The sequence below is a fragment of the Mchenga conophoros genome, linkage group LG12, assembly GCF_057382185.1.
Source record: "Mchenga conophoros isolate Kocher_MC1m ecotype Shallow Benthic linkage group LG12, M_conophoros_male_GT1.1, whole genome shotgun sequence".
NCBI lineage: Eukaryota > Metazoa > Chordata > Actinopteri > Cichliformes > Cichlidae > Mchenga > Mchenga conophoros.
This window is the reverse complement of record NC_140537.1, coordinates 11770248-11782295: the sequence shown is the minus strand read 5'-3', so window position 1 is coordinate 11782295 and position 12048 is coordinate 11770248. Positions and strand designations below refer to the sequence as shown.

Sequence of the window (12048 nt, the reverse complement as noted above, 5' to 3'; positions counted from 1 at the left end):
ATTTAGGCAAAGTACTTGAATTTGTTTGTAACCTCTGTAACTACTGACATTTCCATGAGGTTCAGCTGTAATTGTTGTTTGTTTTTGGCAGATGTTATTATATTAGTATAATGCACCAAGAGAAGCGTAAACATTCTATCTCGCTCACATTATGTATGATTGGTATTTAGCTAAAAAACAACATTATAGCTCTGTGTGCTTATAGTAGTTTTCTTCAGGTCTGGATATTAATGGTTGTTGTTTGTTTTGTTTTTTTAAATTGATTTATTAACCTCCTAGGACCTGGCATCCACATATGTGGACATCACATTTTGGGTGATGTCCACAAAATACTTAAATTTTCTCTGCAAGGGCCTGATATCCACTTACGAGGACATTATACTGAGTTCAGGTCTTAGGAGGTTAAAAATGAAAAAGAATTGATGATAGCGCTGGTATACAGACAGACAGAATCTGAGTAACATTGAATTTTGGGTCATTCTGACATTGAATCCATGCTCTGGAAAACAAACTCTCACTAACCTCAGATTTCTTGCCAAATATCCCGGTTCAGAAATAGCACAGCTTCTGTGGTAAAATATAACATCTTTGTTCAAAATGTTTAATAACAAGCATGGCAACAAACATGGCATATGAACAATGCATGTTTAGAAAAATATATCTGCAAATGTATTTTTCAGAATACACTATACATCGACTTAACCTCTACTCGATATTAAACATTTACAATTCAGAAGTGATAGTGTCACGGTAGAAAACAACACGGGCAGTTTCCTTTTGAATAGTGTCCATTTCAGGATCAGCTTACGTCAGGAGAAAAATGTGGGCAGACATTCGAGTAAAACAGGCAAACAACCTGAGATGTCTTCATGGTATACCTGCTTGCAGCTGTTTTTTTTTTTTTTTAACTCATGCTTCTTTATTTTCCCTTACCAGTTTCACATAAACAAACCCTCCTTTTCCAAACAAACTGTCCAGGTATTAACAAGAGTTTTTCCTTACAAAAGAAATGATATTACCTCGCGGACAACCTCCAACTTGTTGTTGAAACCTATGAACATTTCTTAATATGACATTCCCAGCGTTGGTTTATATTTGGATGTTTATAATAATGATGTGTCATACATGAACTGAAATGAATGTTCAAATGGTTTCTGCTTCAGTTCTCAAATACAACCCTGACCAGTATCCAGTAGTGATGATACAAGAGTCAAACTAGATACAACCTCTCATTTTACTTCAGAACACAAAATTAATGCCAAAAAAAAGAAATGAAGTGATGTTAAATAATTGAGTAAAAGAGGTATTGAAGTGGAGTTAATTTCCATGTTTGATTAAATTAATCTCAGAGAAGGCGCAGTGGCTGTGTCTCCGTAGCTTAAATAATGCTTAAGTCTTCAGTGCAGACACCGTCTCATTGTGATTCTGTCCAAGTGTCTTTGAGGAGACTGTCCCGCTGAGGGGAGCTGAGAAGAAATTGCAGCAATGCTCAGTATCCCGCAGGATAGCCTCCTTTCCTGGGGTCAGACTCTGCACAGAGACGCTCTCCCTGCCGCACCACAGCCTGGACCACCGAGTCTGGAGTCCTTAGCAGCTGCGTTACATGGTTCTTCTGGACCAGACCCTCCAGGACACTCTGGCATAGTTCCACCACACATACAAAAACATAGAGAAATAGTCTTGTGCAGGAGTTTTGGCTTTGTAATGCATAGAACACATGTGGAATTATTTTTTACCTTCCTGACTGCTGGCACATGTGTAAAAGTCAATGTGCATAAATCTAAAACTTGGTTGAGATAAGTAATATATAAAGAAACACTTGATTCCCTTTCCTTATTATCAAATCTCATTGCTATGTGTTTTTAACCCTGCTAAAGGGATGTCTAAAAATGTGTAGACCTTCAATGTGTCCAGAGGATGAATCCTTGTAACTCTGGTGATGTTATGGCTTTTCTTTCAGTACAAGGTCTGGATCAAGGTCTGATGACCAATTGCCAATTTAGGGAAACTGAAGGCCTCACAGAAAGAAGGAAATAAAAAATCGAACACTTTCATGCCTGAGTCATCTTAACGGTCAGAATCCTCGGAGGTGGGAACAGAGGAGTAGCAACAATCTTTCACTCTAGCTTCTTAATCAACCAAAGATGGAGACAGAGTTTTAATTCATTTGAAAACCTGACTCCTAACCTACACTCTAATAAAAAAATAAATAAAAAAAAAACATTTTTAGTTAAATTTCATCCATCTCCCCATCCATTCTATCCAATTTGCCAGTGTTTTTATCTGTTTTGGTTCAACTGTTTGGTTTTGTCAGTTCAATTGTAGTGGGTGATTTTAACATCCATGTAAACTGTAAAAATGACTGCCTCAACACAGCATTTAATCTATTCTCTCAAAATGTTAATGAGACCACTCACTCTTTAACCATACTTTTGATCTTACTCTGACATGTGGCACAGAAACTGGACATTTGACTGTATCGACATTAACTGCCGTAACTAAGTTTAATATCTTCAACACCGTGTGCCAACACAGTACAGAGCAGCTACCCAAACTTTGCTCCCACAGTGGTTGATTATTTTCTTATAAGTGTAACATCCTCACAGCATACAACCCTAGATAGTGTGGTTCCTCTTAAAAAAAAAAAAGAAAGCATCAAATCACAAGCGCTTGACTCCCTGGTGTAACTCACAAATGCACAATTTAAAGTACGTAACTGGCAGAGAAATGGCATCTGATTAACAACGAGTTTGTTGCTCTATTTGTTTTTGTTTTTTAAAAAGGACTCTGATTGATCTTTCTGAGTTAATTTCAATAATTGCTTCCTAAAAATCATCGACCTGTCTATTAGGACCCATTAAGACTGCTCAAAGAAGTCTTACCGTTAATTAATGCTTCAATCTCAGATATGATCAGTCTGTGCTGGCAAGTGTCATCTGCTCGTCACAGTACACAAAGAGTGCTAGCTTCTGTACAAAGGATCATTTTATTGCCTGTGACAGTGGACTCTTGTCCTGCTTGACTTCAATGCAGCATTTCATACTGATGACCATAATATTTTATTACAGAGATTATAGTGTGCTGTAGGTAGGGAGGGATTCCTCCTTAGACACCAATGTTAATTTTGGTGTCCCACAAGGTTCTGTGCTGGGATCAAGTCTGTTTACATCATATAGGCTTCCATTTTGTAACATTATGAGAAGGCATAGCATACATTTTCCTTGCTATGCACATGATACCCAGCTTTATCTATCCATGAAGGCAAATGCGAGACACCACATTGAAGGAATATCATAGAGACCTAAAGGTCTGAATGACCTCTGGTGCTAAATTCAGATAAAATTGTTGTTATTTGGCCCTAAAAATCTTAGAAACGTGGTCTCTAACCAGATACAATGAGTGGTATTATTTATAGAGAACATATATATAGAGAACACTTCTTCACTGCTCTAGAGTCCAGTGTTGGCATGCTTTATATCACTGCATTCAACACTGCATTTGGTGATGTAAGGCTTGCATGCAGCTGCTCGGCCATGTTAACCCATTTCATGAAGCTCTCTACACACTGTTCTTGAGCTAATCTAAAGGTCACATGAAGTCTATAGGTCTGTAGCAACTGACTCTGCAGAAAGTTCGCAACCTCTATGCACTTTCTTCATCCGGTGATCCTGCTCTGTGGTTTTATGTGACATACTCCTTTGTGACTGAGCTGCTGTTGCTCCCAGTCACTTCACTGTGTTATAATACCACTAACAATTAACTGTGGAATATTTAGTAGCAAGGAAATTTTACAACTGGATTTGTTGCACAGGAAACATCTTATAATGGTACCACACTGAAATTCAGTGACTTCCTGAGAGCCACCCATTCTTTCACAAATGCTTGTTGAAGAAGTCTACATGCCTAGGAGCTCATTTTTATATACCTGTGACCATGAAAATGATTGGAACTGGAATTTAATTATTTGGATGGGTGAGTAAATACTATGGGCAGTATAGCGTATTGCATTTCAGTAACATTTGTGATATCATAACATCTTGTCTCAGGGTGAGCTTCAGTGGAACCAGCTCTGCCCATATGGAAAAGAAATAGTAAAAACATATATGATTTACTCATGAAAGTGGCCACTTTCTCATTACTTTCATATATTTTTTTAGTAAGTATACAAAACATAGTTTCATTATATGATTTTTCAAGGGATCTTATATGTGTTTTCACTCTTGTATGCTTTTCATACAAGTTTCATACAAGACAGATAAAAACTTTAAAATATTTATATATATCTTTTCCATATGGGTGAGTTTGGATTCATGAAACAGAAAACTTCTGTACCTCTAAGATTAGGCTTAAAACTTTCCATTTTGATAAAGCTTATAGTTATGCTGTAATAGGCCTAGGCTGCTGAGGGCTTCCCACAATGAATGGAGGGTTTCTTGTTCACTCACTTCTAATCATTAGTTGTTATTAATCTACTGGCTCTCTTTCATAGTGTGTCTTTTGCCCAGCCTTGCTCCCCTCACCCCAAACCGGTCATAGCAGATGGTTGTCCCTCCCTGAGTCTGGCTCTCCTGCATGTTTCTTCCTGTTAAAAGGCAGATTTTTCATCCAGCTGTCACCAAGTGCTTGGTCATAGAGGGTTGTCAGATTATTGAGAGTTTTTCTGTATCATTGTGGGATCTTTACCTTACAATATAAAGCACCTTGAGGAGGCTGTTTTTGTTTTTTGGTTCTTTATTTAAAAAGGATTCGATAAATGTAATTGAAATGAATTGTTTTCACTCTTTTAAGGCTAAAAAAAACCTTTTTAAAGAAGTGTCGTGAAAATCAGTACACACGTTCTAGCATGAGGAGGATTTGTTATAGCTCTAGTGACCCTTTTGTTTTGAACTTTGTTTTTCAAGTCAAAGATTCATTCTTTTATATTATACTTATACTACATACTATATACTTATACTATACTACATTCTTTTATACTTCCCACTACACTCAGCTAAGTAGCAAAATGCTGCACTCTAAAACAATAAACAACTATTGTAAACAATATACAATCTAAGTATGAGCACAGCAAATTCATTCTACAAAATATGCATAAACATTGCGGTGGGGTGTGGTTTGTGGCTCAGCTGCAGGAGTGGAGCAGTGGGTTCAGGGTGTATTGTCAGGGGAGGCTGACTCACACACCTGACCTCATCACCTAATCATGCGTCCCCTGTTAAAGATGTTGTTCAGGAGGCTGTGTGTGCCACAGAAGCAGGACAGCTGGAAAGCTGCACCTTGGAAAAGTGGTCAATAAAAGAGGTTTAAAAACTGCAACTCTGCTGTCGTTGGATCCTCGTTGTCACACATATTTTTGTACTTTTGTACTTGATCCTGTTTTCACAGCAATTTTTATAGTCATAGTACACTAATGGTCACATGCATGGTACATTCATACATGCACATTCTTTGCTTATGATACAACTGTAATACTGCTAAGCTATGTTGCTGTCTGTGTGACCCACCTTTTCAAAGCCCTGCTCCACTACTGTCATATTTGGATTAAGCTGATTGTGAAGTCGTGGCTCTGTCACGGCTTTCTTTAGGTCATAGTTGAAAAACAAGGAGTTGAGGATTACCTGTTTTTAGGTAAGAAAAATGACAACATGTATGGGAGGTTTCACATTCCCAAGTCAACATGAGGGTGATGCATTTGAATGAATTAGACTTACTAATGCTGTGGCTGTGGTTATTTTTGTGCCCCCGGATGCTCCTACAACCATCTTCACTTGGTTTTCTTGGTCAAATATGATAGTAGGACACATGGAAGACAGCGGCCTTTTGCCTAGAAACAGATTGTAAAAAGAAGGTGGATTTGACTGCCTGATAGTTTTAGCAAAGTCATGCTGAATGTCAACAACTCAGCTCAATCACATCATAGTCTATTTGAGACACTACAACAAGCCGGTGACCCACAGAGTGAGAGAGGCGATTAGCTTATTGTATGGCAGCAAAACTGAGGATGAGTAAAAGGCCCTCCTCTGAATCATCCTCACCAGAGGAAGAATCTAGTAACACCATCTATCTTTGAAAAACATGAGGCTTAATTTAGCAAACACTGATATCCATCAACACTGACTAAAGGTCACTGCCCCACAGGGGATTAGAGAAGTACTAGTGTGATAACTCATTTCAGTCACACCTGGTTGAATGAAGTTGTTGGGTGAAGGGGGGATTCCAAACCCATTGGTCATGTATGGAGAGCTGAAGTCATCCATTTCATCATTAAAAATGATCCCAGTAGATCGAGACATGACCTTTGAACCAAAGCTGGGGAAATAAAGCCATTTTTTAAACCTTCACTCAGTGCGCTACATTGTAGTGAAGACAGTTCATTTACATGCATGGCTTTTGAGAGGCACATTTACTGACTTGATGTCAGCCTTGTCAGAGAAACTCACTATAGATTGATGGTGCTGGTTGCTGCCACAGCACTGCCATCCTCAGCAATGACTGACAGATGAGCTGTCCCGTGGTTGTCTGGAACAAAATACTCGGGCTCATAGTAGCTGTCTGGGTGGGTCGTGTCATCTGTAATTTTGCTCCTTATGCCATCAGCAAAGTAGTCTGAGGTCATGTTTTGGATTAGCTGAAAGGAGCAAAACAAATCAATTAAAGAGGAGAAAACAGGCATTTCAGACTATTTAAGAGTTAAAGAGTTTCCAGGAGACAATTTTATGGCCACAGTGAGAAAAATTATGCCGTAAATGCTCAAAAAACGAATGAAGAGGATTATAGCTGGAGCCCTTACATCAGTAATGTTGAGATACCGAGGGTCCCCCAATCTGCTCCTCTTGGCGTAAGCAAAACGAAAAGCCTCTACAATGCGATGGTACGTCAGAGTTTTCTTCTCTGCTGTAGAGACGCTCGTGTCTGAGAAGTTGTACCCTGCAATATATCCACAGGAAAAATACATCTGGAGCGAATGACAGTTAGATGACAATTTACTGGCCTGATCTGATCTTCTCTGTTATTGTGCTAAAAGTCAATGGCATGTTATTAAAAACTGCAATACAAATAGAATAAATGTGCAGGCACGCACCCCTCCAACTTCTTATATGAACACATTCAGTGCTCAATTTAAATGAATGATGCCACTTTTATTATGAAGCATGGCTTAATGATTCTCTGCCTGAACAGATGGAGTGTTGATGGTAAATTAAATTTGGCAGGCAGAACTAAGCAGCAGCTCAGTTTTCTGCTTCCAAAGAAGGGAAAGAAACATTCTAGAGATGACCTGGGGAAACCTGACATCCTCTCTTCTGCATGGCTGCACAAACACTCAGCCAGGCTGCTCACCATCCACTATGTTGAGTATGAGTGCCAGCACAGGGCCACTGGAGGGGGCATCTGGGACATGTATGGTGTATTCCCCGACGTTCAGCTTCAGAGGGTTCTCATTCAGCACGGGCTGGTACTCCAACAAATCTTCCAGGGTGATGATACCACCTGGAACCAGTACAGAAGTGTCGTTGTGAATTCAATAGGAGGAGTAACAACTGAAGCATCTGAAGACAACAGCGGATGAGGATACAGCAGAGCACCTGCCGCCTGGATGTCCTCAACAATGTTCTGTGCCATCGCCCCGTTATAAAACACATCAGGCCCCTCTTCTGCTATTCTTTGGTATGTTTCAGCCAGCTTTGGGAATCTAACAATATCATTCTCCTTCAGGATGTTTCTCTGAGAATCACAAAAGACCTCGCTGAGAGAGGGAAGAAAAGAAAACATGTATTAAAGAATATTAAAGCCATTGTAAGTAGAAATTGAGACCTTTAAAAAGAACCGCTGTGGTAAACAGCAATGCACCCAATTATCAGAGCAAGATAAGGGTGTAGAAAAGAAACACAGAGCCACTGAGTAATATCTGAATAATTTTCACAATGTGTTTTTAAAAGATATATATATATATATATATATATATATATATCTATATATATATATATATATATATATATATATATATATATATATATAAAGGCACAGTTTGACATGAAGCACAGTTATTATAGATATTTTATTTCCATCTAACATTTTGATTCATTTAGGTTTTGGTACCTCTGTCATTTCTGCTAAAGCACACCTGCTATGCTCATTTCCATCTTCTTATTCTTGTATTCTCTAAAGTAGAGAATAGTATATAGTATATAAATGGTAGACTCTAGGAAGACTGTTTTTATTTCAGTGAAATAAACAGGGTCAGCCATTTATTTGGCTCAGATTCTGAGGTAATGATGAGGCATTTATCATTAGATGTGCTGCTGGGTGGGTTGCTTTACCTCCAGCAGCAGCAGATTCAGACAACTGTTTTCCCCTGTTTCTGGTTTGATGCTGAACTAAGCTAAGAATAGTCTAATAAGCCAAGAATATCTACTGCAACATGTATTAGGCTACTGGCTGTAGCTTAATACATGCTGGCATAAGCATAGTATTTTCTCCTCTAACTTGTAGTTAAAGTGAACACATTTCCCCAAATATCTATTTCTTTCGGTTTACAGTGTATTATTAAGTATTCAGATATGAGAATATCACCCTCACCACATGTTGGCGTCTCCTTGAATGGAATCCTTGCTTTTTAAGATTGCATGAGCCAGGGCTTTTCCAATCGGAAATCCGTCACGAGCCAAGGCAATGCTGGGCTCAAACAGCTCCTTCCATGGCAGCCGGCCATGCCTTTTGTGTGCCATCTCATAACCGCGGATCTCTCCCGGAATGGCTATGGACAGTCCACCTGTCACGCAGAAACAGCAGTACCACTGATTTTAATTTCACAAGCTCTCTTTCTACCCCTTCTCTGAGTGAGGGACCACCATGCTAAGAGACATCAAGATAGTGTGAGATATCTATCGCTAAAGTGTTCTCATCCCAGAGCTTTTAAATGGGGGCAAAGGAAGGTATAATAAGGTTGTTAAGAATGTGAGAACATCTGACGAGAGCTCGATGGACTCTAAATCCCTATTTGATCTTGGGTAGCATCAACAACCTTTGAGAATTAAATGAAATCTGGTCTACATTTGGCCAATCAGCACCCGGGAAATACTCCAGCAGAGCACAGCAAGGTGCTACCTGTGCGAGAAAGCTTAGTGTTGTTGCCAAACATGTCTTCAGTGGCGTTCATGGGTGCAGTCTCCCTCGCATCAATGGTTTCCACCTTTCCTGTTGAGCAGAAAACGAGGACTGATTGATCAGCGTCTCCTCGGTTGTCTGTGCTGGCAATTTCTAACTAATGAGGCACGCTCACCTGTGGAAGCGTTATAGATGACAAAGAAGAGCCCTCCTCCGATGCCCATGCTGTGAGCGTTCAAAAGGCCAACACACAGCAAGGCAGCGATTGAAGCATCCACAGCAGAGCCGTTTTTCCTCAGAATGTCCCTGGAAACAAGAGAATACACTTAACAGCTAAGACGCGCACAGAAGAGCACGGCATCTGCTATATGTCGTCTTACCTCCCCACTTCCGAGCACTTTCCAGCATCAGCAGCCACGGCGGCCTTTGAGTAGAAGTGGTCTGAAGTGGGAGGTGTGTTTTTCTTCCCCAAACCCATGAACACCCCCAGGAACAGGCTCACTGCAGCCACCAGAAGGACCACCAGACCAGCAATCAGGGACTTCCCAACCATTTCTCTGCCGGGAGGGGAGAAATCAGCACACCTCGGAAAGACACCGGATTCTTCAGCTCAGAAGCAACAGTCTTCTCCTCCAGACATCGCCTATCATTATTTTTTAATTGGGAGCCAAACATTTACATATGTTTAACAATCTGAAGCAAAAAGAACACCACATTTTTATTTCACTCACCTTTGGTTTGTTTGTTTCACAGACTCATTGGAAATGCTGGACAGAACAGAAGGAATGACCTGACTCTTACTGAGCCTTAGCAATAATGACAGTGTTTTATATAACTAACTAAAGTCTCCGCTGATGTGTGCTGTGTCATCTTGGTTTGAAGGTGTGACTTCGCTCGGGTGTCACACTGTGATTCTGATGAGCAGTCCTTTCATATGAGCAATGCTGTTTTTTTTTTTTTGTTTGTTTTTTTATTAAGAAGAAGAAAAAGAAATGTGTATATATATGGAGAGAGAGAAAAAAAAGCATAGAGGAAGATGAGAGGTGGAAAGCAATCACCATCAAAGCTTTCTGGAGTGCCTACTGTGTGTGTGTTAGCTCTTGGGGATGTTGGAAGAAAAACAATAAGGTTCAAAATTCTGACAGAAAAAAAAACACATTTCCAGACATCCACATTCAATTCTTTAAAAAAAAATCTGAATTTAGGTGCTGCAATCTATTATTTCCATCATATTTCTCTCTTTAAACAACAACTGCTCTTCGCATCACTGATCACTTTGGAGTGAAGCTCTCAAGTTTGTCTTTCTGGTGCTCTATAACTTTCCATTTCACTCGGATATCAATATGCCAGGTTTGACAAAGTGAAGGTGAGAGTGATCTGTTTACAGATGCAAGCAGCATTCAGCTCTGACTCGGGGCTCTGTGTGATTGGCTCGGCCAGCAGCGTTGCCATGCTCAGTAACCGTGTCACATTCTATTTGGCTTTTTCTGCAGGCGTCCTCAGACCGATTAAGATGCCTTCGCCTTCGCCCGGGAGCACAAGTCCAAGCTGGCAGCGTCGGTGACGGTAGCTGCAGAACAGCAAATACCCTTCTGTGGTACCTCGGCTAATCCAGCGTGCACTCCTGTTGCTGGGCCACACTGATAAAGTGCTGTCAAAGGAGCCTGTGGTCTGCTGCTGCTGCTATGATTGTCTCTAAATCTAATTACTATATCCTGTTCTGGATCTCCCATGTTCAGAGCCACCCCAAGAGAGGGGAGTTTGTTCAGCAGGCAGAGCTGATTTATAGCAGAAGAGAGCAATTATATTTCTGTTTAGTTACAGATCACAGTGCTTCCTTCAGTTTTAATGCGAACAGCACTGTCACTGCACCGGAGTTGTTGTGTGAAATATCAGCTGGAGCTCTTTTCATATTTTTATCCGTCAGCTTAGAGGCTTATAGGTTTCGTTTTGACTTTGATGGGAGCAATGCACTCACACTACCCACCATGTTTCCCTCCAGTTGTTTTTCGTACAATAAAGAGGGAGGCTTGTTTATTCCTGTATACGCAGCAGCAGATCTGATCACACGCTGCTGTTGTTCCTCGGCGACAGGTGAAACGCAGCCTGCAGAAACATGGAGAGCAGAAAGGTGATGTAATGTGTTTTTATGGCCGGCTGCGCTCCTTTTAATGATAGGGACGCCACAGACAGGCTCTGGGATGTGTGCTGCAATTAGGAGTTGGTAGCTAAGCTGCTTCTGTCATAGCAGCACTGTACAAATGAGGGAGAACAGAGGCCACCCAGTCTTTTTTTGTTTGCAACCTCTTACAGTGTACATGAACGGGTCAAATTTAACACAGTGTGCAGTGTTGGGGGGATTTTTGACTGATTTTGTGAGTTATAGGCCAAGGGGTGCAATTTGAAGTGACGGTATCGCTGCTAGGTGGAGTGGGAAAACTGAAGGCCACAGCCACTACTTTAATAGGCCCACACAACAACAGTGAAACCTGATCGGTGGTATGTGCACAAATTAAGAGAACTGGAGTTACATTTTTTCTACAGCAGCTGTTTTTGGATATATGTATGAGGACAGGGATCGTAGGGTGAGGTGTGCAATAAGACTGAAAGGTGGGAGTGAGATTTTATCAAGAATTGACTCTAAGACCCTTCTTGTTTGGAGTGCTGATGGGCAGGCTGACAGATGAGGTCAGGCAGGAGTCTAAATGGACTGTGATGCTTGCAGACAGCTTTGTGATCTGTAGTGAGAGCAGGGAACAGGTGCAAGAGAGCCTGGAGATGTGGAGGTATACTCTGGAGAGAAGAGGAACGAAGCAAGAAACAATACATTTGTGTGAATGTGAGGGAGACAAGTGTAACAGTGAAGCTGCAAGGAGTAAGGGTTATGAAGGTGGATGAGTTTAAATACCTGGGTTCAACCATCCAAAGCACAAGAGAGGGGAAGAT

At 40.6% G+C, this 12048-nt stretch overlaps 1 protein-coding gene across 2 annotated transcripts; it reads right to left on the bottom strand.

Moving 5' to 3' along the window:
- Positions 1-586: 586 nt before the first annotated feature.
- LOC146562177 (glutathione hydrolase 1 proenzyme-like) lies at positions 587-10020 on the bottom strand. Of its 2 annotated transcripts, none has more exons than XM_085293690.1 (13): positions 9834-10017; positions 9483-9745; positions 9278-9408; positions 9103-9192; positions 8575-8767; positions 7581-7741; positions 7336-7485; positions 6788-6924; positions 6438-6625; positions 6179-6306; positions 5709-5821; positions 5502-5615; positions 587-1636 (listed from the first exon to the last, which is right to left on the bottom strand). In XM_085293690.1, exons 2-13 carry the CDS (start codon positions 9653-9655, stop codon positions 1490-1492), a joined length of 1725 nt encoding a protein of 574 aa, XP_085149816.1. In that variant the 5' UTR covers positions 9656-9745; positions 9834-10017; the 3' UTR covers positions 587-1489. The 2 variants fall into 2 exon arrangements, with proteins under 2 accessions (XP_085149816.1, XP_085149817.1); XM_085293691.1 differs by lacking the exon at positions 587-1636 and adding an exon at positions 1648-5273 and having other exon boundaries at positions 9834-10020.
- Between the last annotated feature and the right edge of the window lie 2028 nt (positions 10021-12048).